This window comes from Myotis nattereri (genome assembly GCF_964212035.1).
Source record: "Myotis nattereri genome assembly, chromosome: 19".
NCBI classification, from domain to species: domain Eukaryota; kingdom Metazoa; phylum Chordata; class Mammalia; order Chiroptera; family Vespertilionidae; genus Myotis; species Myotis nattereri.
Window position 1 is genome coordinate 27,246,093 of NC_138095.1, and position 26,918 is coordinate 27,273,010.

A 26,918-nucleotide genomic window follows, 5' to 3' on the forward strand; every position below is an offset into this window, starting at 1 on the left:
TGCTCTCTGCAGAGGCCTAACCCGCATTCCTCACGCTCCGGTTCATCCCTCCCAGAGAGCAGAAGCCCTGTAGGTTCACGTAAGCCTTGCAGGGCCCTGGACCTTCCCCACTGTGACCCTGGAGCTCCTCAGGCCCGTGGCTGTAATGCCCGCCCGGGTTAAGAAGGCTCTGCCCAGCCCGGCTGGCATGGCTCAGTGGTTGAGCCTCGACCTGTGAACCAGGAGGTCACAGTTCGAATCCCCATCAGGGCACAGGCCCAGGTTGAGGGCTGGATCCTCAGTGGAGTGTGTGCAGGGGGCAGCCGATCGATGAGTCTCTCTCATCATTGATGTTTCTCTCTCTCCCTCTCCCTTCCTCTCTGAAATCAATAAAAATATATATTTGGGGGGGAGGGGAGAAGACTCTGCCCCCAAACCCAAGAAAGCCACTTGGCAAGAGGATCAGTCACTGGAAAATTTGAGAATAGCTTGGCCTTCCTGGTCCCCCATGCTCCCCAGTTAAGGAAGCCCTACCCGCCGCTTCAGGCTGGAAGGAGCCTGTCCCGCACCCCTATCCAGGGGTCTGCCCCCCACCCCCCACCAGTCACCTTTGACTGGGTCGCTGCAATATCCAATCTCCCTGCCTCCTCCCTGGCCACCCTCTAGTCCAACCCCCCCAGCTGCCAGAATATTCTTCTGAAATACAACCTGAGCACACCATTCCTGCTCACGGCTCACAGGGCCTCGCTGTGGCAGTGAAGGCTCTGAGTGACCGAGTCCTGACCACGTAACGGAGGGAAATGCTCAGTGTCTCTCGGACTCCATCTTGTTCCAGCCCGCCTCGCTCCCACGCCCTGCAGGCTAACACTTTCTGCTCAGTTTTGCATGCAGACATGCTGTCCTTAGAGGAATTCTGCCTGAGGTTTGAGTTCTGCAAAGACAGCCCCTCCCATTTCCCCTTTTCTGGACATAAAAGCAGCCTGAACTCTGTGCTTGGGTGAGATGGACTCCAGGAACCACTCAGGCTCCCCTGTTCTCAGCTGGCGCCTTTCCTTAACTCCAAATTCGAACCCATTTTGAGTTTTGGCCTTCTGAGGCACATGAACTTTGGACCGGTAACAACCAGGCGGGTTGCCATTCAGATTTTCCCCTCCCCTGACCGATTCCTCAGGGCAGATGCAGGGCTCATAACTTACAATATTTGGTGCCAAAGGACAATGTCCTGGGAGGCCGGCCCAGCCAACTGGTCTACCAGCATGCCTACAGCCAACACATGGGGGATGATTGCTGACCCCTCTGCTTGCTGGTAAATTACTTCCCCTGGGAATTAGAAGGCCAGAGGGCTGTTGTTCATGTCACTCTTGGCAACCAGCAGGGAGAAGCTGACCCACAGGGCCTACAAAAGAGGGTTATCTTTTGGACAAAGACCAAGACCAGGGCTGAAGAAAGGTCGGATAAATCACACAACAGCGTTAGAAGTGGAGGCTCGGCTAAGCCCAGGTTTATTTACCAAACTGCAAAGGAAATTAGTGACTAAAGGAGATGAGGACTGAGTGGGCTATTCTTCTCTAATGCTTTTCAGGTAGCAATGGAAGAGGGGGTGAGGCTAGGGACCTGGCCTGGGGAGCAATGGGACTCAGGCAAGTCACTCCTGCTCTCTGGGGTCTCATGAAAGAGTTTTGTGATCTGCCAGGGGGGCGGGGGGGACGGGAGGCTTCCCGGCTCATTGGATCATGGCCAGCACCCTAGGCATCAGCTTCTGCTTTACGGAAGGGTCCGCAGGTGGAAAGCCATTGGCCTTCAGGATGACCTCATGGGCCTCCCGGAAGAGGAGCGACCCCACTGCTGCCTCCACGCGCTGGCTCCATGCAGCCAGCTTGGGTCGGCTTTCAAAGATCTGGCAGCCAGCGCCCACGGGCTGTAGGGGAAGCAGGGACAGGGCAGGGTAAGGGCGGACGGGCGAAGCCAAGCAGCACCTGCCTGGTTTGGGGACCACATAGTTCCAGAAGAGGGGACCACAAATAAGCAATGTCCCAGTCCCAGGATGGGCGGCAGGCGGAGGACTCCAGCGACCCACCCAGCCTAGCGGGCCTGCCCTGCCCACAGCACTCACATGCATCAGCTCCGTGATGGCCACCAGGTCGGCCAGGGAAATGTGGGGCCCCACAAGAAAGGCCTTGTTCTGGAGGAAATTGTCTTCAAATATCTGCAGGGTCGAGTCCAACTCTGCCAGGGTGGCTGCCAGGGTCTCGGGAGATACAGGCTCACCCAGGAAAACGGGGAACATTACCTGGTGGGTGGGCAGGCAAAGAGCAGGGAGAGGGGTGGTGGTTAGGGCCAGTCCAGCCTTGAGGGTAGGAAGGCAAGCACCCCCAACCCCCAGTTTTGGAGCTGCTTCCCTGGTTCCATATCCTGGGAAGGCCTGCAGGGAAATTCCCAAAGGACCCCGCTTTCGTGAACTCTTCCTGCTTCCGTGAGCTCTGATTGGCTGAGCCTTGGAGGCTTCTCCCAGACTCAAACCCCTTTAAGAATGAATCAAAGGGAACCTGAACTTTGTGGAGGGGAGGAGGCTGGCTTAGGAACTACTTATTTCATAGCCTCTTCCCTCCTGATATAAAAGCAATCCCTCTTACAGTAGAAGTAATTAGGAGGATGGGCTTTTTTTAAAAAAAAAAATATTTTTATTGATTTCAGAGAGGAAGAAAGAGGGAGAGAGAGAGAGAGAAACATCAATGACGAGAGAGAATCACTGATCGGCTGCCTCCCGCACCCCCCGCCCCACTGGGGATCGAGCCTGCAACCCCGGCATGTGCCCTTGACTGGAACCGAACCTGGGACCTTTCAGTCCGCAGGCTGACGCTCTATCCACTGAGCCAAACCAGCTAGGGCAGGAGGATGGGCTTTTAAGGTCTCCACTCTATCACTTACAAACTGCAGAGCCTAGAGCAAAACACCCAAACCCTCTGAGCCTCAATTTCCTCAACTATGATATAGGAATAACAGTACATGACTTGCATTGTATATTTAAAAAAAGTGAGGCCCAGCCCTAGCCAGTTTTTCTCAGTGGATAGAGCGTTGGCCTGCAGACTAAAGGGTCCTGGGTTTGATTCAGGTCAGGGCACATGCCCAGGTTGCAGGCTTGATCCCAGTAGGGAGCATGCAGGAGACAGCCGATCAATGACTCTCTCTCATCATTGATGTTTCTCTCTCTCTCTCCCTCTCCCTTCCTCTCTGAAATCAATAATATATATATATATATATATATATATATATATATATATATATTAATATATTCAATGGGCTTAACAGCAACCTGAGCACAACAGAAGGAAGAATGAGTGAAGTCAAAGTGGGGTCAGCAGAAACTACCCGAACGGAAAAGGAGGAGGTGACAGTGCCTGAGCCTCTCTGAGGTGGTGCCCTCACTGCCCCTGTCTGGGCCTCACCTTATACCACAGGGTCCGGAGGCAGTTTTTCCGCAGGGTCGTGTGCTGCCATGCCAGGTACTCATCCACGCGGGCACGAGCCTGCAGCTCCTGAGGGTACCAGTGGTCAGGGACCTTGAACTTGCGAGTCAGGTAGAGTAGGATGGCCACACTGCAGGGGAGGGAGGACATGCTGGGTATAGAAAGGGCACTGTGGCCCTAGCCGGTTTGGCTCAGTGGATAGAGCATCATCCTGCAGACTGAAAGGCCCTGGGTTCGATTCCCGGTCAGGGCACATGCCCGGGTTTCGGGCTCCATCCCCAGTAGGGGGTGTGCAGGAGGCAGCCAATCCATGAGTCTCTCTCATGGATGTTTCTGTCTCCCTCTCCTTCTCCCTTCCTCTCTGAAATCAATAAAAATATATTTTAAAAAATAAAATAAGATAAAATAGAGGTTAGGACAAGATGGTCCCAGCGAGGTCTGGGAGCAGCCCCGGGCCCCAGTTACCTCTCTGTCAAGGTGAAGTCGCCATCCTTCAGGGCAGGCACCTTCTTGAGGGGGTTCACCTGGGCAAAGGCATCGCTGAGGTGCTGGCCTGTGGAGAGCGCATCATGGTGGGTGGTCAGAGGAGAATGCAGAGTCCTTTAGGGCCTGTGCCCACTCCCTACAGGATCCTGGCCTCGCGGGAGTTTATCTGAGAGGTTTCTGCTCCTGCAGATGCACCTGGAGAGAAGATTCTGAAGGCACTTAAGTCGCCTTGACAGTGTGGCTCAGTGGTTGAGCATCGACCTATGAACTAGGAGGTCACCCTTCGATTCCCAGTCAGAGCACATGCCCAGTTAGAGGGCATGCAGGAGGCAGCCAATCAATGATGTTTCTCTCTCCCTCCCTCTCACTTTCTCTCTGAGGTCAATAAAAACATATATATTTTTTAAAGTTTAACCACTGCTTGCTCAACAGTATTCAGTGGCTCCCCATTACCCCTGCCTTGGGGAAAGCTTCTCAAAGCCACACACAACCCCTAACCCTCCAGTGGTGACCTCACCCACCACCCACCCTCCCTCCCTCTCTCCTTCCCTCCCTCCCTTCACACTACGCCTGCACCAAGGCACCCTCCCTCCTCTCCTGTAAGAAACTCCTCCCTCGGCACACCCCTCTGTCTGACATCCTGGCTGGGACACCCCTTAGTCCCCGTGCCCCCTCCTGCCCCACACTCTGCAGAGGGAACCCCGGGCTGGACAGGTGGCAGTCCACAGAGGAGGCTGGAAAGACAGGGTGATTCCGACAGAAAGACAGACCAGCGCAAGGGCGTGGTGGAGAGGCGCTGGGTGCTGGGCCGAAGGCTCGGAAGAGTCATCCTGCCCTTGTTTGTGGTTAATCCTCACCCGAGCGCATTTCCCCAGTGATTTTTAGAGAGAGTGGAAGGGAGAGGGAGTGACAGAGAAACATCAATGTGAGAGAATCACATCGATTGGGTGCCTCCTGCACACACACACCCCGGCCAGGGCAGGGGAACCTGCAACCCAGGTACGTGCCCTTGACCTGAGTCAAACCCGAGACCCTTCGGCCGACACTCTGTCCACTGAGCTGAACGGGCCAGGGCAAGCTGCCCTGCTTTTCCTCCAGGCGATCCGTGGGTTCTACACCCACATGCCAGGACGCCGTGTGCCAGTCGTGTCCTTGGGGCCTTGCCAAAGAAACAAATCCTCTTGCTCAGGGTGTAGGGTTCACCAAGCCCCCCAAACCCTCCTCCCTTTCCCGGGGTACACCATGGAGCACCCCCTCCGCATCAGGAACAGGAGGAACAGAGGACAGAGTGAATAAAGGCAAAGTTGGAGGAGGAGGAGGAGGGAGAGGAGGAGGAGAGGGAGGAGGGGAGGGGGGAGGGGGGAGGGGAGGGGGAGGGGAGGAGGAGGAGGAGGGGGAGGGGGAGGAGAGGGAGGAGGGGAGGGGGGAGGGGAGGGGAGAGAGGAGGAGGAGAAGGAAGGGATAGAAGGGGCACCAGCGCGGACTGGGCAGGTGAAGGGCTGGAAGGTGGGGGCAGTGCCAGCTGTTGCAGAACTTCAGCGAGGGAGGCTGCCCAGGCGGGGCTGGCCGCAGCCCCAGCTCTACACCGGGCGGCCTTAACCCCTCTCCTCCTGCCGCCTCTCTCCTCTCTTTTCTAAAGGCCCCTGTCCCTACGCCCAGGGCACCCTTTCTTCACCAGGTCTCTCCTCTTTATTCATTTGTTTATTCTTATTGATTTCAGAGAGGAAGGGCGGGGGAGAGAGAGATGGAAACATCAAGGAAGAGCGAGAACCATGGGTCGGCTGCCTCCTGCACGCCCCCCACTGGGGATGGAGCCTGCACCCCGGGCCTGGGCCCCGACCTCCTGGGTCACAGGTCGACGGAGCCGGCAGGTCTCTCCTCCTGGATCTGGCCTCTGGCCAAGCAGCGTTCCCGGGGCTCCCAGGGTCTCGGAGCTTCCTGGTGTCGCCGTTTTCCGCGATGGCCCCGGGAAGGAGGTGGCGCGGGGAGGGGGTCCCCCCTTCACCCCCCCCCCCAAGCGACGTGTGGCCTCCCCGCTCCTCCCCGACCTCTCGGTTCCCGGAACCCCGCCGGGCCCACCTTTGAGCAGCTCCACGGTGCGCAGCTCGAAGGGGATGCCGTTCTTCTTGGCGAAGATGTAGACGGCGCGGCAGGGCTGGGACAGCAGGTCCAGGTAGAGCTCCAGGCCCATGGCGGGGCGGGGCGCCGAGCTCGCGGCCGTGACCCGGGGACACTGCGCGCAGCGCGGCCACACGCGGGCGGGCTCGGCTCCGTGGCCACGCCCCCTGCAGGTCGTTCCAGGTCCAATGGCTGCTGCCGCCCCGACGGGCGGGCGGGCGTGTCCGAGAGGCTGCAGCCTGGGGCTCAGGGCGCAGCCAGAGGGGCGGCGATGGCTCCCCGTCCCCGGGCTCTGTGGCTGGCTGGTTGGATGTAGGATGTCAGCTTCCAGTTCCATCTGTTAGCACCGATGAGAATCTCCTATCAGCCCCATTTTACAGATGAGGAAACGAAGGCCGCGGCGTGAATACAGACGCAGAACGTTTTCGGATGTATAGGCAGAGGTGGGAGGGCTGGGTGGGTCCGTATCCTGCTAAAGAGGGAGAAACAGGCCCAGGAAGGGGAGAAGCCATCCCAGCGCCCGTGAGGCCCTGTGCCCACCCGGGCAGGAGGGCCGAGGTGGTGAGGCTCCCGGGTGTGCACGTGGAGGGAAGGGAGCCGCCACACAATGCCCACCCCCGGCCCCAGGGCTCTGACACTTGCTGGAACCAGCGGTTCTCAACCTGTGGGTCGCGACCCCTGAAAATACATCCTGCCTATCGGATATTTACATGACGATTCATAACAGCAGCAACATTACAGTGATGAAGTAGCAACGAAGATAATTTTATGGTTGGGGGTCGGTCGCCACAACATGAGGAACTGTATGAAAGGGTCACGGCATGTCTAGGAAGGTTGAGAACCACTGCGAGTGTGGGGCTAAGGGCGTGGAGTCCGGAGCCAGATTTTTCTGGTTTCTTCCATTGCATTCAGAGAACATGCATTGTTATGATTTGTATCTGTTTAAACTGGAGATTTTACGGCCTGACAGATGGTCTATCATGGAGATATGCCACATGCACTTGAATGTTTGTTCTGCTGTTTTGGGGTTTTTGTTTTAAATTTATTTAGTTTTTCATCCTCACCCAAGGATATATTTTCCCATTGATTTTTAGAGAGAGGGAGAGACAGAGAGAAACACCGATGTGAGAGAAATACATCAATGGGCTGCCTCCTGCACGAGCCCTGACCAGGGCCCGGGCTGGGGAGGAGCCTGCCACCAAGGTACATGCCTTTGACTGGAATCGAACCCAGGACCCTTAGGTCCACAGGCTGAAGTTCTATCTCCTGATCCAAACTATATATATATATATATATATATGAAATTAATGGTGTTCAAGTCTCCTCCTTCCTTGCATTATTGATGTGGAGTATTGAAATCATCAACTATTATTATTGGCAGCTTAACCATACTTAACCTTTAATTTTATTTTTTTAGATTTTTAAAAATTAAACCTTTATTGTTGAAAATATTTGAGACGTCCCCTTTTTCCCCCCATTGACCCCCTCTAGCCCATCCCCACCCCCCCACCCCCCCACCCCCCCCACCCCAGGCCTTCACCGCCCAATTGTCTGTGTCATGGCAAATGCATAGATGCACACAAGTTCTTTGGTTGACCTCTTCCCCCCCCAACTCCCCGCCCCCCGCCGACCTCCCCCCTCCCCCCCTGCCACTAACCTTTAATTTTTAAATTCCTTTGGAAGCTGGGAGGACCCACTCCCACCCACTCCCACAGCAGACCTGTGCCCACCCCGAGGACGCAGGCTCGGCAGCCGTGGCAGTGGTTCCGGTTCTTTATTGGACAAAGAAACAGTGGTTTTCGGTGTGTGTGCCCAGAAAGGAGGCTCAGAGGGCTGAGCAGCCGGACGCTGCACGAGGGCTGCTCTACTTGAACTTCCGCAGCAAGTCGACGATCCTCTCCTTGACCGACGGGTCCAGCGTGGAGCAGTCCCACTCGCCCAGCTTCACCAGCCGGTTGTGGGCCTCCCAGAAGAGGCTGGGGCCGATGCTCAGCTCCACCCGCATGCGCCACTGGGCCAGCTTGGAGTTGGCCTGGAAGACGTTGTGGTTGCCCCCTATGGGCTGTGGGGAGACAGAGCGGAAGGCATGGTCACCTGGGGCCCAGCCCCGGGGGCTCCCCTCCCCCAGCCTCGGCCTGCTGATGCCGGAGGCCTGGACAGGGGTCACGGGCTCTGTCACGGATGTGGGGTGGGGATGGAAGGTCCAGGGTCCCCCAGGCTCTGGTCACTGGTCCTGCTCCAAGACCCCTAATCCCGCTCTGGGGGAGCCCTGGCCCAAGTGGCTCCTACTTTTCCCAGTGGGAAGCCTCCCGTGGGTCCCGCCTTCTCCCAGAGAAACCCCACGTCCCCAATGAGGGGGGAGGAATTACCCCTCCCCATGTCCAACTCCCTCTGTGGTCAAGCAAAAGGCTGGAATGGGAGACCCAACAGGTAGCATGAGTGGGAGGCCTATAGCGGGCAGGGGAGGGCGGGAAGTGGGGGGGGGGGGGCGGGAGAGGGAAGGGACGGGGGAAACGGAGGGGCCCTTTCACCTAGAAAACCTAGAACGGGCTTCCCTGTGCTGGTCTGCATTGCACACTGACCACGGATCAAAGCGGCCACTTGCAAAGACACCAGCCAGGGTCTGAAATGGCCATCCTGCCCGACCTGCGTGGCTCAGGAGCCAGGAGGCCGCAATTCGATTCCCGGTCCGGGCACAGGCCCGGGTTTGTGGGCTCGGTCCCCAGTGGGAGGCATGAGGGAGGCAGCCCAGCCATGATTCTCTCCCATCATTGATGTTTCTATCTCTCATTTCCTCTCTGAAATTAATAAAAATATATTTGAAAAAAGAAATAAACTGGCCTGCACGCCAGGTAGGCTGGAACCGGCTACCTCCCCTCATGAAGCAGCGGCACAGACACCCCACAGGCAGGTCTGCCCCCAAATGTGCAGCGGGTGCCCCTGAGGCCCACAGGCCGGGCAGCTGCTCTGCGCAGCTCTCTGGGCCTCAGAGAAGAAGCCGTACAGCCAGAAGGACGCTTTGGAAGCTTCTGGACACTGCCTGGAGCGTCTGTCCGGAGGCAGAGGCGTCTGGGGTCCCGGCCAACTGACCAAGACATGCTGTGCTCTCCTCCCTGTCCCGGCTCGCCCTCCCCCTGCCCCGCTCCCACACCCAGGAATCCTTTGCAGCGTGGATGCTAGCAATCCTCCTCCATGGTTCAAACTCCCTGTGTTGGCCCTGGCCGGTGTGGCTCGGTGAATAGAGCGTCAGCCTGTGGACTGAGGGTCCCGGGTTCGACTCTGGTCTAGGGCAGATGTCCAGGTTGCGGGGCTCGATCCCTAGTGGAGGGCGTGCAGGAGGCAGCCGATCCATGATTCTCATCACTGATGTTTCTCTCTCTCTCTCCCTCTCCCTCCCTTTCGGAAATCAATCAAGATAAATATTTTTTAAAAACTTCCTGTGTGTCCTGTGGCCCCCAATTGAGTCCCACCACCCAGGCTTGGCTTCCGCGGCCTCAGGTCTCCCTCTTACACCCGCCTATCCCTAAGCCATGGCCCCGCGGAGGAGTCTGGCCTCTTCCTGGGCTGTTTCCCCGCCAGCAAAGCCCTCACCTGCATCATCTCCACCAAGGCCACCAGGTCGGCCAGGGAGATGTTGTCCCCGGTGATGAACATCCGGTCCTGGAGGAACCGCTCCTCGAACAGCTTCAGGTTTTCCTGCACCTCAGCCAGCACCTCCTCCGTCTTCTCAGCTGGAACCTCCTCGCCTGTGATCATGGGGATCAGGAGCTGGCGGGGGGGGGAAGAGGGGGGAAGAGGCGGCTGCACCCCAGGGCTCGCGCCTGACCCTCCAGGCCTCGGGAGCCTTGTCTTCTGTTTGTCACCTCTCCTCATTGCACCGTTTTCCCTGCCCTGGATCTCAGCCCGTGCTGTTTCAGACAATCACATGCTACGCAGGTTTGCCGCCGTGGAGGGGCGGGCTGAGCCACGTGGCCTAAGTGTGCAGTGGGTGACACCATTTAGGTCGGTTTAAGTCCACCCTGTGACGTTCCACAACAAAATCGCCTGGTGATGGCTTTCTCAGAACAGATCCGTCGTGAAGCAGCAGATAACTGTTATTTGTCGTCTTTAGATCCCTGGTGTCTATAGGCCCTTCGACTCTGATATATTCTAGTTGAGAATGAAATTTCTTGAGTCCTGTCCTGGTTTGAGTGACATCTGTCCCTCCTGGGTGCCCTTCTCCAGGCCTTTACAAGGCTCTTTCACCCCCAGTGGGTCACTCCAGGCTCCTCACTGCTCTGTGAGCGGGGGGGGGGGGGGGGGGGGGGGGGGGGGGATGAGGCTCCGGGACAGAGGGACACGTGCGGAAGCTCCCCAGCGGTCAGCCCCAGACGTGGCTCACTCACCTTGATCCAGAGGATCTTGCTCATGGGCAGCTGGATGGCTGTGTGCTGCCAGGCCATGAACTCGTCCACGAGAGCGCGCGTGTGCAGGTCCGGCGGGTACCAGTACGAGGGGGCGCTGTACTTGCGGCACAGGTAGAGGAGGACGGCCACGCTGCAGGGAGGGCAGGGAGGGCACTGCTCGGGCCGGCCGGCTCGGCTGCACCAGCCACCACCCCAACGCGGAGCTTCCAGCCCCAGCGGGCTCTACGCACTGACATTCTTCCAGCAGGAGGAGGAACCCCAAGGCTGCGGGAAGGCCATCAGCCCGGGTTGCAGGCTCCATCCCCAGTAGGGGGCGTGCAGGAGGCAGCTGATCGATGTTTCTCTCTCATCGACGTTTCTAACTCTCTGTCCCTTTCCCTTCCTCTCTGTAAAAAATCAATAAAAAAATTTTTTTTAAAGGAAAAAAGAAAAAGAAAAGTGAAAGTACATTCCTAACTTTATGGATGAGATGATGGGGTGGCCAGGAGGCAGGGAAACAGAGTGGGGTACAGATGATGCCAAATGGGCCCCTGAGTGGACACTTCTGGAGCTGGGTGATGGGCGCACGGGGCATCATGCTCCTCCTTGGCTAGTGCCCTGCCTGCTGTGGCGTCTCGGGGAGACGGTCCACGGTAAGATAAGTCCGTCAGCACCAGCAGACCAGCTGCAGGAGGAGCAGAGACAGGCGGTGGCAGGGCCCCGGGCAGACTGTTACCTTTCAGATAAGATGAATTTCCCATCCTTGAGGCTGGGCAGCTTCTTCAGGGGGTTGATCTCAGTGTACTCCTTGCTGTGGTGGTAACCTGCCAAGGGCAGGAAAGACAGGCTACTGACACCCCCGGGAACAACCCCCGGGAAGAGAGAGCCAGGCATCTCAGAGCAGAAATGTCTTTCCCTCCATTTGCTCAACAGGGGAAACTGAGACCCAGAGGACATCATGGCTCACCCCAGGTCAGAGAGCAAGTCAGGGCAGGTCAGAACAGGGACCGGGATCAGGACTCCTGCCCCCATTCAGGCTCTGTGACCAGGACAACACTTTCCCTCCCAGAAGCTGGAGGGTGCCGGTTCTACTCCCAACTCTGGGGCCTGAAGCCATGGCTGGCAGCTGGCAGCCCCAGCCCTAGCACACAGCTGGAACTCAACAAAAGAGCCTTTCACAGGCTACTGACCCAGTGTGGGGGCAGGAGCTGGAACTCTTCCTTGACCAGCTGTCACTGGCTGGAAACATTTTCGAGCTCCACCTCATTCATTTCTGGAGCACCTGGGGATAGGCTCCTGCAAGTTGAGCTTTTAAAGCCGCCTCCGTGCTTGGGATAGGAGAGTGCTGGAGACCAGTCCCCTGACCTTCATTGGGTCTGAGCAGGTTTGAATGCGGAGGATGGTGTAGACCAGGGATGGGCAAACTTTTTGACTCGAGGGCCACAATGGGTTCTTAAACTGGACCGGAGGGCCGGAACAAAAGCATGGATGGAGTGTTTGTGTGAACTAATATAAATTCAAAGTAAACATCATTACATAAAAGGGTACGGTCTTTTTTTTCAATAGTTTTATTCATTTCCAACGGGCTGGATCCGGCCCACGGGCTGTAGTTTGCCCGCGGCTGGTGTAGATCAAAGCTGCCTCTGGACTCTTAGATGTGGGATGACCAGACACCTCTGTACCTTTGCCAATGTCCTCGGTGGGCGCTGCCACTAACCAGTGTCTAGACTCCCGCAAGGAGAAGGAGAAGGCACTGGGTGGGAGCCAGGGGGCCCCTCTGCAGCTCTTTCTCCCCACTTACCCTCCAAGAGCCCGTTCATCATAGCGGGGCAGAATCAGTGGGGACAGACGCACAGCCTACGATTCCCTCGGAAACCTGGCCTTCCCCTGCAGAGTCTGGGGAGAGGCCATCTCCCTGGTCTCTCTCTGTCTCTACTTTTCAGAAATACCCCACCTTGTGCTCTGCCTCCTCCCAGGACCAGGCCTGCCCAGGGAAGCAACGGGTGCCAACCTTTCAGCAGGTCCACAAACTGGAAGTCGAAGGGGATGCTGTTCTTCCTGGCGAAGATGTAGACGGCGCGGCAGGACGCCGACAGCAGGTCCAGGTAGAGCTCCAGGCCCATGGCTGAGATGCGGAGCAGGCCTCCTCCAGCCACAGCCAGCAGGCCCTGACCCCGAGCCTAGGTGCAGCCTGAGCCCCAGGTCCTGTGCCCAGCAGCCCTCTCCAGCCCAGGCCAGGAGCCCGCATTCTGGAACTCCAGTTTCACTTGGGATTGTCATTAGCCATGCAACCTGGAATTCTCACAGCAGCAAGGATTCTGAGGAGACAGGAGGAGGCTGGGGAGGGGTCGGCAGGGGTCCTCTGACCCAGCTCTTCCCCTCCCTCGGGCACATGTGATCGCCCATGGCCAGTGTGTAAAAGGGGCTCACTCGAGGGAATTCCTTCCCAGGGCCAGGCCTTCCTTGAGGGAAGCGACCAAAGGGGCTTTACAGGGTCCGGAAGGAGGATGAGCAGTGGGATCCAACCCTGGAAGGTTCCAGAAGCAAAGATTGGAAGTAGGCACTGACCAGTCTAACCTGAACTGTGGCTAGAAAATGACTGGGAGAAAGAGGATCCTCAGCCCCAGTCAGGATACATGTGGGAGGCAACCAATCCATGTGTCTCTCTCCCATCGATGTTCCTATCTCTCTCTCTCTCCCTCTCCCCTCCCTCTCTTCCACTCTCTAAAAATCAATGGAAAAACTATCCTCAGGTGAGGATTAAAAAAAAAAAGTGGGGCCTGAGGTCTGTGCCCTTCCCTAAAGCTCACTTCCTCCATGACTGGCTAGGGGCCCTGCCAGGCTGCCACCCCTCCTGGCATCTCAGGCTTGGTAGCAGGTCCAGCTGTACCCCTGTTGGGGCTTGGCCCTGGGTTTTACAAAAGCAGGGTCCCCAACCTGGCCCTCCTCCTCGTCCACGCGGCGTGGCAAGCCGTGGACACTCCCCCTCCTGCTCCCTCCCTCTGCATGGGGCCCAGCACCTGCCCTGCTGGCTGCCCTGAGCTGCGCCTGGGACAGCCTGGTGGCTTCACAATCCTTCAGGTAGTGGTGACAGGCAGGCTGGCTGGGAGGAGCTGCAGGCGCAAAGTTCAGGGCTTTAGGTCCGCTGTGTCCTCCCTCCACTATCACACACACACACACATGCCCCACCCATCCCCAGCCCAGGCCTCGCCTCTGTCCACAGAGTAACCATCCTGACCTGGTAAAGGCACCACCCTCTCAACTGCCCTCCTCCAGAGCTCCCACCTCAGGGGTGCACCCCCCCAACTCCCTGGGCTCAGGTCCTAGGAGTCTTCCCTCTTCCTCACCCCAACCCACCCCTATATCGCCAGCTGCGGCCTCACTGTCACTCTACATCCTGCATCTCTTATGCCCCATGGTCTCTCATGGCCTGGCCAACCTCACAGCTTCCAGGCCCGCTGCTCTGCCTCCACCCTGGTCCACACAGCAACAGAGGGGATTTCCTTTTTTAAAAAATATTTTTTTTATTGATTTCAGAGAGGAAAAGAGAGGGAGAGAGAGAAACATCAACGATGAGAGAGAATCATGGATCGGCTGCCTCCTGCCCGCCAACGTTCTATCCACTGAGCCACACCGGCCAGGGCCACATGGTGGGTTTTCATCCAGTGCTTATGTCTGCGGCACCTGAGAGGCGCTGCCGAGGACAGTCGGGGGCCTGCCTGTGCAGAGCTCCTCCCGGAGTCAGAGACAAGAGCGGAGACAGGATGGAAAGGGTGAAAGGGACAAGTCAGACACAGAGGGAAGGTTGCTAGTCTTCGCCGGCCGGCCAGCGCCTCCGCCCTCAGGGGATCCTGGAAATGCGAAGCAGCATACTCCGGTGGGCTTCAGGGGGGGGCGGCGGGAGCTGCTTGTTGGCCGCCTGCTCCAGGATGTTCAGGATGGGGCCGTGGGTCTCCTGGCACAGATCGGCCCCCAGGACAGCCTCCACCTGCCCACGCCACGCAGCCAGTCGCGGCCGGCCCTCAAACACGTCCTGGCCGAGAGCCACCACCTGAGGGGACATGGATGGGAACGTGGGTGAGATACCGAGGTCCCAATGCCAGGAGGCCTGGCACAGGCGTCAGTCAGGGTCCTTTTCCAACCTCCATGTGAGCGAGGCCCCGGGCAGAGCGCCCGCCGCAGGGCCTGGGAGCACCAGCACGGCCCCGACTCAGTGGCTGCGCGGGGACCTATGCACCAGGAGGTCATGGGTTTGATTCCCGGTCAAGGGCACAGGCCTGGGTTGTGGGCTCGATCCCAGTGTGGGGCATGTAGGAAGCAACCAATCAATGAATCTCTCTCGCCATTGATGTTTCTCTCTCTCTCTCCCTCTGCCTTCCTCTCTGAAATCAATAAAAATATATTAAAAATAATAAAAATAAATAAATTAAATTTTAAAAAAAGCACCAGGAGGAAACCCCGCCCAGGATGGAAGCAGCAGGTCGCGGCTCCAGCACCAGTTCAGCCAGAAGCACTCTGTGCTGCTGGGCGGAGCCCTGGCGCCCTCCAGGCCTCAGCGCTGCGGTAAGAGGGTGCTGCCCGCAGATGCCGCTCACCAGGCAAGCTCGTACCTGCATCAGCTCCTCCAGGGCCATGAGGTCCGCCAGCGTCACCCGCTGGCTGGCGAGGAAGGCCTTGTCCCCCAGGAACTGGTCCTCCAGGAGCTGCAGCGCCTGGTCCACGGCGGCCCTATTGCGCTTCACCTTTTCCTCAGGCACTTGAACCCCAATGAGCGGTGCCAGCACCTGACACGGGCAAAGTGTAGGCTCAGTCCGTGGCCCCCGCCTCCTCCCAGGCCCCTGACAGGCAACGGCCCCCCACCCCGGACGGCGCTCCTCACCTTGGTCCACAGGCACACCCCGAAGGTGCCCCGGATAAAGTCCGCGTGCCAGCCCAGGTACTCGTGGATGCGCGCGCGGGCCTGCAGGTCGGGTGGGTACCAGTGGTCCGCCGTCTGGTACTTACAGCTCAGGTAGATCAGGATAGCCACGCTGGGGACAGACGCAGGGCGGTGGCTGTGAAGACCCTGGCTCCTGGCCTTCATCCCCAGCTGCCCCCCATCCCCATCCCCGTGGGGCCCTGGGGCTTGTCTGCATTTGACGGCCGGCCTCCCCTCCCACCCCTGCTCCCCGGGCACTGCCTCCTCGCTCTCCCCTGACTGTACCCTCCTGAGTCTCCTTTCTTCTCGGTCTTGGGCAATAACCCTTGGCCAGACCTTCTGTTCTGTACTTCAAGAACCTCATCTCAGCCCTGGCCTGTTTGGCTCAGTGGATAGAGCATCGGCCTGCAGACTGAAGGGTCCTGGGTTCGATTCCCAGGTTGCCAGCTTGCTCTCCAGTAGGGGGCATGCAGGAGGCAGCCAATCAATGATTCTCTCATCATTGATGTTTCTCTTTCCCTTTCCCTTCCTCTCTGAAATCAATATAAATATATATATATTTTAATTTTTTTATTGATTTTTTACAGAGAGGAAGGGAGAGGGACAGAGAGCTAGAAACATCGATGAGAGGGAAACATCGATCAGCTGCCTCCTGCACACTCCCTACTGGGGATGTGCCCGCAACCAAGGTACATGCCCTTGACCGGAATCGAACCTGGGACCCTTCAGTCTGCAGGCCGACGCTCTATCCACTGAGCCAAACCGGCCAGGGCTTAATATATTTTTTAAAAAGAGGAAGAGAGAGAGGTGCAGGGATGCGCTGTGTCACCCTGGGAGCCCCGGTCACCCCAGCCATCTGCTCTCATTGCACCGTTCGTTCACCCTGGCCCTCGGTGCCATGCGGGGTCTGGAGGGCCTGCGGGCTGGGGGCTCCGGAGGCGGGTGGAAGGAGAGTACCTTTGGTGTAAGACAAAGTCGCCGTCCTTGAGGACGGGCACCTTCTGCGGGCTGTTGGCCGGTAAGAACCCCTTGCTGACGTGCTGCCCTGCGGAGAAAGAGGTCAGAAAAGGTCTGCACCGCCTGGCCGGCGGGCTCCGTGGCTGAGCACCGACCCAGGAACCAGGAGGTCAGGCACATGGGGGCTGCAGGCTCGATCCTCAGTGTGGGGCCTGCAGGAGGCAGCTGATCCCACCCTCCTCGCCCTCCTCCAACCAGAGCCCCCTGCCAGGCTGGAAACAGCAGGGGCTGGGGGGGGGGGAGTGTCACTGGGCCTTCTGCCCCACTCCCAGGCGGGACCCCTGCCCTGCCACCTTCGGAGTGACAGGGGGGCTGTGCTGGGTGCAGCCAGGTGAGGAGAAGTTACTTAGACAGGACTGGGGTGAGCAAGGGGAGGGGTGCCTCAGCTCTTCCCACCCCTTACTTCCCCCCACAGTGGGACAGTCCCCCCAAAGGTCTAAGGGCTTTGTGAACGGAAAGGCGTGCTGTTTAGGGCGGTGACTCTGAAGATCCAGCTTCCCACCCATCGGAGCCGAATATCACAGCCTTTCAGAGAAGGCCTGTGACCTGCCCACGGCCACACAGCACAGAGGAGACGACAGTGGTGGTGAGGGAACTCTGTGGACCGCGGGGGCCTCAGGGAGTCGCAGGGCGAGGAGCCAGTGGGTGCACCGGCCGTGGACACCCGGGAAGCAGCCCGGGCCCACCTTTGAGCAGCTCCACGGTGCGCAGCTCGAAGGGGATGCCGTTCTTCTTGGCGAAGATGTAGACGGCGCGGCAGGGCTGGGACAGCAGGTCCAGGTAGAGCTCCAGGCCCATGGCGACAGGGAAGGCAGCCCTGGAAGGTCGGCAATGATGGCAGGAGCCAGGCCACTCCGAAGAAATAGGAGCCCGCGCTCCGCCCCTCTGTGGGGCGCGTCCCACCAGGTCGAATGCCCAACTCCATCCTGCCCCCGCCCCGCCCCGCTCCCCCACCCCCGCCCCGCCCCTGTCTGGTTAAGTTCCATCGAAACATTTTTTTTTTTTTTTTTTTTGCTGTGAGATTGCTTTGCTCAGACTTCGACCCCGGGTCCCAGGCCACACCCAGCTGCGAGTGCCGCGGGTCGGGTCAGGCCGCAGCTCGGGCGCCTGCATCTCTCACCAGATCCGCGCGCACGGCCGCCCGAAGGGGCGCGCACAGTGGGGAGGGAGAGGCGGTGCGGTAGGAGAGGGCGCAAGGCGGGCAGGGGGCGCAGGGGATCCTTGGCAAAGGTGAGCGAAGGCGAGCTGACCTTTCTTCTCCGCTTCTTACTTTCCCCATTGACCCCTCCCTCCATCGATTCCCTCCCTCCTGCTGTCTTCCCAGAGGCCAAGGGCCGGTGCGGGCAGGGCTGGGCCAGGCTGGGCACCCACCCTGAGTCCTTCAGAGGAGTCCATCCCTCTGGCCGGTGGCTCAAGCAGGCAAATCTAGGATTTCTGAACTTGGCACCCAGGGGAGACGGGTCCTTTGTGAGGGTAAATGTGGGCGTAGTGAAGGGGGCCACCGCGAATCACTGTCCTGAGCTCACCAGGCCGGCTGTCCCGAGAGAGAAAGAAGCTGATTCAAAGAGGAGTGGAGGAGAGAACCAGGTCTGAGTCCAGTTCCCCCTGGGAGTCAGCTACACCTCTCCCCCACACAAGACGAGGAGGTCTCCCGGAAGCCCCTCTTTTGGCCCAATCCACTTAGCACTGAGCTTCTTTTTATTTTTGTAATATATTTTTAAAATATATTTTATAGATTTTTTACAGAGAGGAAGGGAGAGGGATAGAGAGTTAGAAACATCGATGAGAGAGAAACATCGATCAGCTGCCTCCTGCACACCCCCTACTGGGGATGTGCCACAACCAAGGTACATGCCCTTGACGGGAATCGAACCTGGGACCTTTCAGTCCACAGGCTGACGCTCTAGCCACTGAGCCAAACCAGTTGGGGCTTGTAATATATTTTTATTGATTTCAGAGAGGAATGGAGAGGGAGAGAGAGGAACATCAATGATGAGACAGTCACCGACCAGCTGCCTCCTCCTGCACCATCATCCATCGAGCCTGCAACCCGGGCATGTGCCCTTGACCGGAATCGAACCCGGGACCTCTATCCACTGAGCCAAACCGGCTAGGGCATATTTGCTGTTTTCTACGGTCTTTAACCTGAAACAGTCCATATGGAGGTGGCGTGTTCTAACCTCCTTCCATCATAAACGCATTCACAAGTGCAAGCACCAGGTTCTGCAGGGTGGCGCCCCCTCTGGAGGTGGAGGCCAAAGTGCCTGGAGGTTTCATTTCAGCCTGACCAAGCGACCATTCTCAAGTATCTGTACTTTTTGGTTTTTTTTGTGATGTTTTAGAGCAGCGGTTCTCAACCTTCCTAATGCCGCGACCCTTTAATACAGTTCCTCATGTTGTGACCCCCAATTTCAATACAAATTGAACATCATTAAAGCACAGTGATTCATCACAAAAACAATATGTAATTATAGATGTGTTTTCCGATGGTCTTAGGCGACCCCTGTGAAAGGGTCGTTCGACCCCCAAAGGGATCGCGACCCAGAGGTTGAGAACCGCTGTTTTAGCGAGAGAGAGAGAGAGGGATGGACAAGAAGAGCGAGAAACATCTATGGGAGAGCTGCCACCTGCAAGCCCCCTACTGAGGAATCGAGCCTGCCACACGCAACCGGACACTGCCCCGACCGACCGGGAGGAATCCAACCATGACCCCTTGGTTCACTGCTGCGGATGCTCACCTGAACCCGGCCAGCACGGCCAGGGACGACCCCGAGGAGGCGGTGAAGGATTAAAGAAGACAGACAAGAGCATACAGCTGGGGCCAGGCGGATCGCTGCCTGGATGAGGACACGGAGACCCAGCCTGAAAGCGAAGCTTTATTTCATAATCAGAGCACACAAAGCAAAGCCAGGGGAGGGGTCTCCATGCTTAGCCTTGATCTGGCAGCACTTGCTGCACCGCCCACAGCCCCTTCGCTACCTAGGAACAAGGGAGGACATAAGGTCAGGCTTACTTGTGCTGGCAGGGCTCTGCCCTCCAAGCCGGGACTTGCATGTGGCTCTGCCATAGGTCAGTCCGGGGCTTGACTCCAGAGCCGCTCCCTACACTCACCCAGCTGGCCACAGCGGCGGGGCTGTCCGTTATTTTGCACAGAACAGGTTCAAAGCACCGGGCTCACACACAGGTTATGCAAACAATAACCATTAAGCCAGATAATCCTCCTCGGGGATGCCTGCCTCCTGGCAGGCCCCTGGCTCAGCATTTTCTTCTCCCTCCCTTTGCCCTCAGAGCAGGCACTGCCAGGACCCGTGTGCCCAGGCTGCTGGGGTGACTGACCACGCTGGTCCCAGCCCCGCCCCTGGTCCCCCCACCCCCACCCCGCGCGGAGCATGCTGGGGCGGGACAGACTCACCCGCCTCCGCCCGCGTCACGTGCGCGGAGCTGGCTGGAGGGAGGTGGAGGTTAGTTGACAGGTTGCCCTGGCAACAGACAGCTCCGGCAACGGGCGCCTGGCTCGCGCTGGTCCGTTACGCTCCGTTAAACTCGCCCGGGTGACCGCAGCGGCCACTGCGCCCAGGACCCCTGAGGGTGCTGGGTGGCTCTATGCCAGGCGGTGTCCGAGGCTGAAGGGAGGGGGTGGGGAGCGTAGGCAGCGCTGGGGCCTCGGAGGCGAAAAGGGGAGAGTCTGGGGTGGGGGGGGTCTCACGTGGTTTCCGATCCTGGGCAGAAGGCAAGGGTCGGGGACTCCGGCTGTGCCCACTGGGCGTGTCGAGTGGCAGCAACTGTGCAGAGAACCCGAGGGGAAGAAGAGGAGGGAGGCCAGGAAGGCAGGAAAGGGGGGTGGAGACGGGAGAGAGAGAAAGCGAGGAGGCCTCCCCACAGCTGAGCCATGGCCCATAAACCAGGTCACTGAGCAGACCGTGCCATCCCCTCCGTTTGGGAAACTTGATGTTTTTATGTACAAGATCGGGTAGGGAAGGCGAACAGGGCGGGAGGGAGAGGAAGGAGGGCATATAGGAGAAGGAGCAAAAGCTCTTTGACCTGAATCCAGAGCCCAGCCCGGAGCAGGAAGGGTCCTGAGAGGTGGCCTTCCCGGGGCTGGGGGTCTGCCCAGGCGCTTGCTGGGGCCTCCCGCTCCCTCTCCACTCTGAGACTTGCCTTCACCTCTGGGGTCCTTACCTCCGGGGGAAGGAGGGGAGAGGGTCAGATGGAGGGGGCAGTGCAAGGAGGGAGTGCCAGTGGGAGGTGAGGAGGACACCTGGGTCTGGGGGGGCGGCCTGCAGAGAAGTGGACACTGGTTTTAAGAGCTGTCCCATGTCAGGCTGCCTGGGTGGGTGTGGAGGAGGCTCCTCTCAGCAATCCCAGTCAATGGGGTGACTTCACAGGGGACCCACCTCGTAGGGCTTGCCCACCACCCCCCTCCCGTGGTGTTCCTGCTCTGCTCACCCTTTGCCCCGGGGCGCCTGGGGTCTCGGTGGTGGTCTCCCTGGGACGTAGGCGAATGGCCGCGTGCCTTTCGGGAACATGGCTGACGGGGACTCCCGGAGCTCCCCACGTTTCCGGGCTCCATCCCCAGTGGGGGGCATGCAGGAGGCAGCCAATCCATGATTCTCTCTCATCATTGATGTTTCTCTCTCTCCCTTTCCTTTCAAAAAATAAAAAATAAATAAAGGGTATGGGGCCCTTGAATGCAAGGACGTGTGACCAGAAAGCCCGGTCCCCACGGCCTGGGGCATCACCGGGGCAAAGAAGGGGCTGGAGCCACGCTGTGCAGGCCACAGCCTGCCGCTGCCACATCCCTGCCACCCCATCTGCCAAGAGGGCCAGGGCAACTTCATTGGCAGCCTGACCGGTTGCCGTCCTTTCTCCCTGGCCCTGGGTCTGACACCTGGACTTCCCACTCACTAGCTGAGTGATCTCGGGCAAGTCCTCGCAGCGTTCCTGCTTAAGTAAAACCAAGAGAACCTGTGAATGAAACCGTATAAAAATCCAGGCACGCCCCAGCCGGTGTGGCTCAGTGGACAGAGCGTCGGCCTGCGGACCTAAGGGTCCTGGGTTCGATTCTGGTCAAGGGCACGTACCTTGGTTGCAGGCTCCTCCCCGGCCTGGGGCCCTGGTCCAAGCACTAGCAGGAGGCATGTTTCTCTCACATCGATGATGTTTCTCTCTGTCTCCCTCTCTCTTCCACTCTCCCTAAAATAATCAATGGAGCCCTAGCCAGTTTGGCTCAGTGGATAGAGCATCGGCCTTCGAACTGAAAGGTCCCAGGTTTGATTCCGGTCAAGGGCACATGCCTGGGTTGCGGGCTCGATCCCCAGTCGGGGGCGTGCAGGAGGCGGCCGATCAATGATTCTCATCATTGATGTTTCTATCTCCCTCTCCCTCTTCCTTCCTCTCTGAAATCAATAAACATATATTTTTAAAAAACCTATGGAAAAATATCATTGGATGAGGATTAAACAAAATAAAATACTGGGCTGTACACCTGAAACTAATAATGTATGTCAACCGTAATTTAAAAAAATAAGTTTTTAAAGGCATTTCTGGCTGCAGAGGGAGGCGGCTGCAGGGGGGAAGGAGCCCTGGCTGGGCGTCTGTGAGGGACAGTTATTCTGTCACCAACTGGGGTGGCCTTGGGACCAAGCCCGGCAGCGCGCTGGGCCGCCCCAGGTGCCTTGAGTCCACCCCGGTGCTACCCTATCGCCTTCAGTGCCCTCACCTGTTTCGGCCTCAGCGCTGGCGTTGGCCTCCGCGTCCTTCCCGGTGGTCTGTGTGCGAGAAGAGGAGTCAGTGAGCTTAGGGTCAGGAAGCTGCTGGGTTATGTCACACAGTTTATAAGCATGAAGCGGGGCGTCCAGGTCCAGAGAGCAGCAGCATGCATGGCCTGAGGGCAGAGCGTGGGGAAGAGCAGGACCCCATTCACAGACAACGAGAATCCGACCCAGGCCGTGGGCCGGAGGGCTCAGTGGTTGGAGCACCGGCCTGGGCACCAAAAGGTTGCAGGTTCGATTCCAGGTCAAGGGCACGTACCTCGGTTGAAGGTTAGATCCCCGGTTCAGGTTAGGGCGTGTGCAGAAGGCAACCAATCGATGTGTCTCTCTCTCATCAATGTTTCTCTCTCTCCACCCCCCCCCCACCCCTTCCTACTCTCTCTAAAAAAACAAAAACAGTCTGACCCATGGGTAGGGGGGCCACTGAGTCTTGAGTGAAGAGCTGGTTGCAAAAGGAGGCTGAACGGAAGACCAGGTCATTGTCAACACACAAAATAAGTCCTTTTTTTTTTTTTTTTTTTTTTAAAGAAGAGATTGTTTGGATTCAGAACAGAAATTAGGAATTTCACCCCCCAAAAAAATGCACAAATGATCACAAACTCAAAAACAATATCCTGACATATTTTTCTTTTTTAAAAAAAGTTTTACTTAACTGCTGGGTGCAACTTCACCTTTAAAAATTACCTCTCCCCTTATCTCTGGACTGAAGACTCTTTGGCTACCTTTTCATGTGACCATGATTTTGTAACGTTTCCTACAGAAAGAATCGGTCATTCTGCCACCTTTTGGTGGTCGGCGTGTCCCCAGGAGCCGTGTATGCACCCACATAAGCTCTAACTCAGTAGACCCAGGAGTGATTTCAAAGCACATGAATCTGTCCACTCGACTCGTATATGACCGGTCCCCCAATTTTACCTTCCGCCTTAGCCACATCCCAAATGCCCACAGCCACTCCCCCGGGAGACAGAGGGAACTGGCAATAGACAGCGGGGCCTCATCCAGTTTAATACCTTGGGAGCTTGTTTGGCGGTTCTAGCAGGGGAGCGCAGCTACTCCTATACCCTTGACCGAAGACCGGTCCTCTCCTGGGGGGACGCACATGGACCGGTGAGGGAGGAGGGGGACACCGCCTAGCCAGCCAGATCAGCCGAATCAACCCTGGAGATCAATGGGGTGACAGATGTCGCAGCCAGATCGCCCTCACATCCCACTTTAATACCTTATGTGAGTTGTTCAAACACACCTGACAGCTGAAAGCCTTGCTGGGGCCCCTCCCCGGACCCAGCCGCCGCCTAGGTGCCATTCACCTTGGCGTTCACCCACCTCTGATGAACTGGAGACAGGTGTCAAGGCTGCCCCTGGAGAGAGAGCTCAAGGGAAGGTAGCCTTTGAACCAGACGGGGGACTGCTGGCCTCTTAATTTTGGCTAATTTTGTGTTGGCGCCCAAGCTCCCCAGCCCACCTGCCTCCCTCCAACCCCCGCCCCCACCGCCCCCTCCTGAGCGCACAGCTGGGCGAGCTGACTCCTGAGCCACAGGTGCACGTCCTAAAGGGGTCCGGGGTGGGAGCCGGGCCAGCTGATCAGGCTACACGGGGCTATCAGCCCCCGTGCCGGTGCCCGTACCTGCCTGGCCCGCAACGGGCTGCTGGAAACTCGCCCATGTCATTGGGGGAGGGGAGATGGGAGGGAAAACCCCAAGACTTGGAAGGAAAAGAGCCGCAGTCGCAGTCGGGGAGGACGGCAGTGGTGAGGGTGGCTCTCTTCCTGCAGCTGCACCCCCCTCAGGCTGGGCCCCCGAGGCTGGGGTCCCCCAGGCTGGGTCCCCTGAGGCTGGGCCCCCGAGGCTGGCCCCCCCCCCCGGCTGGGTCCCCCGAGGCTGGGTCCCCTGAGGCTGGGCCCCCGAGGCTGGGTCCCCCGAGGCTGGGTCCCCCAGGCTGGGCCATGTTAACTTGCCGTGTGACTGGGGGAAGCCGCCTCCTTTCGCCTCCGGCCTCGGCTTCCCCCTGAGAGCAGGGCCGCCAACAGCTGCCTCCCAGGGCTGTGAGGGTACCGCGGGGTCCTGCCGGGGAGGTTGCCTGAGAACCTGGGAGCGGGCACGCACGCAGGGCGCCCACACAGTCCTTTCGGCCGACGGGGGAGTAGGTTCAGACCGGGCCTGGCCTGGCCTGCGTGGGGAGGTCAGCTTGGCCTTTACTCAAAGCTGACCCTGCCTCCGGCGGAGCAGCCCCGCTCACCCCCTCAAGGCACCTCCCTCACCCCCCCACCCCCACCCCACCCCACCCCACCCCACTGGGGCCAGCGGGCTCGGCTGGCGGGTGTCCAGGGCCTGGCCCTTTGGGGAAGCCTGGAAAACTGAAGTGTTGCTGTTCGGGGCCCGCAGGCTCCAGGGGCCTGGGGCAGCCCGGTCTGCCCACCAGGTGTTACCGGAAAGGGGACCTGGCCCTGGGCGGGTGTCCCAAGGGCGGCCAGGAGCCTGTGGGTTCTTGACTTTGTGCAAAAAAGATTTCACAACACAAGTCCAGGCGACTGTGAAGGAACATTGACCGAAGCTGGGGCAGTGAAGCAAGGAAGGGCTCAGCGTGTAAGAAGCAACGGGAGCCCTGGCCAGTGCGGCTCAGTGGGTTGGGCGGCGCCCCGGGCACAGAGCGGTCACAGGTTCAATTCCCGGTCAGGGCGCATGCCCGGGCTTCCCCGGTGGGGGGTCGTGCAGGAGGAGCCGATTGGTGGTGATGTGCACTTCCATCCATGTTTCTCCAAAAATCAGCAAACTGTTAAAAAGGAGGAAGGAAGCCACAGGAGAGCTGAGGAAGCCCTGGCTCCCTGGGAAGTCAGAGAAAGGGGGTCTGGGGGACAGGGTCGGGGGGTGGGGTGAGCCTGGGGTGAGCCCAGGAGGAGCTGCCGCTGCCCACGGCTCCCCAGGTTGCAAGCCTCGTGGGGACCCCTAGACTTCAGGAGACGCTGGCCTGTGGGGGCCGCCGAGGGGACGGGGAAGGTGTGCTCCTGGGAGGGAGAGCGGTCGGTGGGACCATCGTGTCGAGGGTTTTAAAGGCTGGGCGGGCCTCCCTCCTGCCTCCCACTTCAGTGCGACCATGTCTGTTCCCTGCGGTGAGTCGGCCTGCGACCTCGCGGGTGTCACGCTCCTGATGCCGGCAGTATCCGTTGGAAACGTTGGCCAGCTTGCAATAGATCTGATTATTTCTGCATGGAATGTGTGTAAAATTGGTTACTTCTATACCGATTGTCTTGTGCCGATGGTTGGAAATAGTCCATATGCAACATCAGAAGAAAATTCATTGCCTTCAAAGAAGCTAGTGGTTCTTCAGTGAAGATCCATTGTTATTAAGTATAAATCAAAGCCATTCTGTGAAAAACTGCTTTCATGGGTGAGAAGTAGTCACTGTGCCAAAGTTATTGTTCTTTCAAGCAGTCATTCATATCACCATAGTGATCTACAACTTCGCAGCACTCCCATTAGGTACCTACTTACACCTTCCCTGCAAAAAAGTATTCAAAATAAAATTTAAAAAAACCTTAACTGGGAAGAAATGGAAAAAAGCCCATGCATTCCTGAAATAAGTGATTCTGAATATGGCATCCGTATACCTGGAGGAGGTATCACAAAAACACTCTATGATGAAGGAAGGAGACAATATCCCAGATGCATTAGGTCTTGTGGAATCCTCCTATCTAATAAAACAGAAAGATGGTAATTGGCCTATGACCGCTACCCTTCCCATTGGCTAATCCCCCTGTCACTCACAGAGTAGGGCCGAGATATGCAAATTAACTGGCAGCCAAGATGGCGGCCGGCAGCCAGGCAGCTGATGCGAACAGGGAGGCTTGCTTGCTTCAGTGACGGAGGACTCCAACGTTCCCGCCTGACTTGCCGGCCTCTCAGCTGCAACTCTAAGCAACTATGTTGCAAATATAGAAGCTAAAAAAACCCCAGAAACCTGCTTTACTCAGCCGAGCTTCAGCCAGCCGGACCGCAACATTGTATCAAATACAGACAGTAAACAAAGGCCAGAAACCTGTTTTCAGCAGCCGAGGCCTCAGAGCTAAAGCTGGCCCAGAATAAAAAAGAAAAAAGAAAAAAAGGAGCGGTTGGGAGCTTCAGTCACCCATCAGCCTGAAAACGGCCCTCAGCCCCTCAGCCAGACTGGCCAGGCACCCCAGTGGGGACCCCCACCCTGATCCAGGACACCCTTCAGGGCAAACCAGCCGGACCCCACCCGTGCACCAGGCCTCTATTCTATATAGTAAAAGGGTAATATGCCTCCCGGCACCGGGATCAGCGGAGCCACGAGGCCTCCGGCACTGGGATCAGCGTGACAGGGGGCAGCGCCCAAACCCCCTGATCTCCCTGCGGCTCTGTGTGTGACAGGGTGCAGCGCCCCAACCCCCCCCGCCCCCCACGGACCCTGCTCTGTGTGTGACGGGGTAGAGCCATAACCTCCCCATCGGCCCTGCCCTGAGTGTGACAGTGGCGGCGCCCCAACCCCCTGATCGGCCCTGCTCTGTGGGTGATAGAGGGCGGCGCCCCAACCCCCTGATCCACCCTGCTCTGTGTGTGACAGGGTACGGAGCCCCAACCCCCTGATCCGCCCTGCTCTGTGTGTGACAGGGGGCGGTGCCCCAACTCCCCTATTGGCCCTACTCTGTGCGTGACAGGGGGGGCTCCCCAACCCCCTGATCAATCCTGCTCTGTGTGTGACATGGTATGGAGCCCCAACCCCCCTGATGGGCCCTGCTCTGTGCATGACAGGGGGCAGCACC

At 58.2% G+C, this 26,918-nt stretch overlaps 2 protein-coding genes and 1 pseudogene across 6 annotated transcripts; 1 reads left to right on the forward strand and 2 right to left on the reverse strand.

The window, feature by feature from the left end:
• Nucleotides 1–1,453: 1,453 nt before the first annotated feature.
• On the reverse strand, nucleotides 1,454–12,988 carry LOC308535051 (uncharacterized protein). Its single transcript, XM_081113750.1, has 10 exons — nucleotides 12,447–12,988; nucleotides 11,172–11,259; nucleotides 10,436–10,586; nucleotides 9,642–9,818; nucleotides 7,919–8,112; nucleotides 6,012–6,217; nucleotides 3,912–3,999; nucleotides 3,426–3,576; nucleotides 2,093–2,269; nucleotides 1,454–1,897 (listed from the first exon to the last, which is right to left on the reverse strand). The coding sequence occupies exons 1-10, from the start codon at nucleotides 12,556–12,558 to the stop codon at nucleotides 1,703–1,705; spliced, it is 1,539 nt and encodes a 512-aa protein (XP_080969876.1). The 5' UTR covers nucleotides 12,559–12,988; the 3' UTR covers nucleotides 1,454–1,702.
• A 957-nt stretch (nucleotides 12,989–13,945) lies between these two features.
• LOC308535326 (glutathione S-transferase theta-2B-like) lies at nucleotides 13,946–20,305 on the reverse strand. 4 transcript variants are annotated; one of them, XM_081114171.1, is made up of 9 exons: nucleotides 20,077–20,305; nucleotides 19,783–19,815; nucleotides 19,384–19,503; nucleotides 19,109–19,232; nucleotides 17,057–17,255; nucleotides 16,311–16,398; nucleotides 15,315–15,465; nucleotides 15,046–15,219; nucleotides 13,946–14,486 (listed from the first exon to the last, which is right to left on the reverse strand). In XM_081114171.1, exons 1-9 carry the CDS (start codon nucleotides 20,259–20,261, stop codon nucleotides 14,277–14,279), a joined length of 1,284 nt encoding a protein of 427 aa, XP_080970297.1. In that variant the 5' UTR covers nucleotides 20,262–20,305; the 3' UTR covers nucleotides 13,946–14,276. The 4 variants fall into 4 exon arrangements, with proteins under 4 accessions (XP_080970297.1, XP_080970300.1, XP_080970299.1 ...); XM_081114174.1 differs by lacking the exon at nucleotides 19,384–19,503 and having other exon boundaries at nucleotides 17,057–17,187; nucleotides 19,783–20,189; XM_081114173.1 differs by lacking the exons at nucleotides 19,783–19,815; nucleotides 20,077–20,305 and having other exon boundaries at nucleotides 17,057–17,187; nucleotides 19,384–19,745.
• A 4,926-nt stretch (nucleotides 20,306–25,231) lies between these two features.
• LOC308535052 (proteasome assembly chaperone 2-like) lies at nucleotides 25,232–25,852 on the forward strand (annotated as a pseudogene). Its single transcript has one exon. The product of its transcript is annotated as a proteasome assembly chaperone 2-like (transcript).
• Nucleotides 25,853–26,918: the final 1,066 nt, after the last annotated feature.

Excerpts from the sequence above, each read along its gene's own strand:
- LOC308535051 (XM_081113750.1), bottom strand. The coding sequence starts at position 12,558 with ATGGGCCTGGAGCTCTACCTGGACCTGCTGTCGGCGTCCTGCCGCGCC. Across the intron at positions 3,577-3,911 it reads GACTTCACCTTGACAGAGAG|TGTGGCCATCCTACTCTACC; the intron begins GTAACTGGGGCC and ends CCTCCCCTGCAG. Across the intron at positions 2,270-3,425 it reads TCCGGACCCTGTGGTATAAG|GTAATGTTCCCCGTTTTCCT; the intron begins GTGAGGCCCAGA and ends CCCACCCACCAG.
- LOC308535326 (XM_081114171.1), bottom strand. The coding sequence starts at position 20,261 with ATGGCTCAGCTGTGGGGAGGCCTCCTCGCTTTCTCTCTCTCCCGTCTC. Across the intron at positions 19,816-20,076 it reads TGCCCAGGATCGGAAACCAC|CCAGCTCCGCGCACGTGACG; the intron begins GTGAGACCCCCC and ends ACCTCCCTCCAG. Across the intron at positions 19,233-19,383 it reads GCAGAGCCCTGCCAGCACAA|GCTGGGTCTCCGTGTCCTCA; the intron begins GTAAGCCTGACC and ends CTTCGCTTTCAG.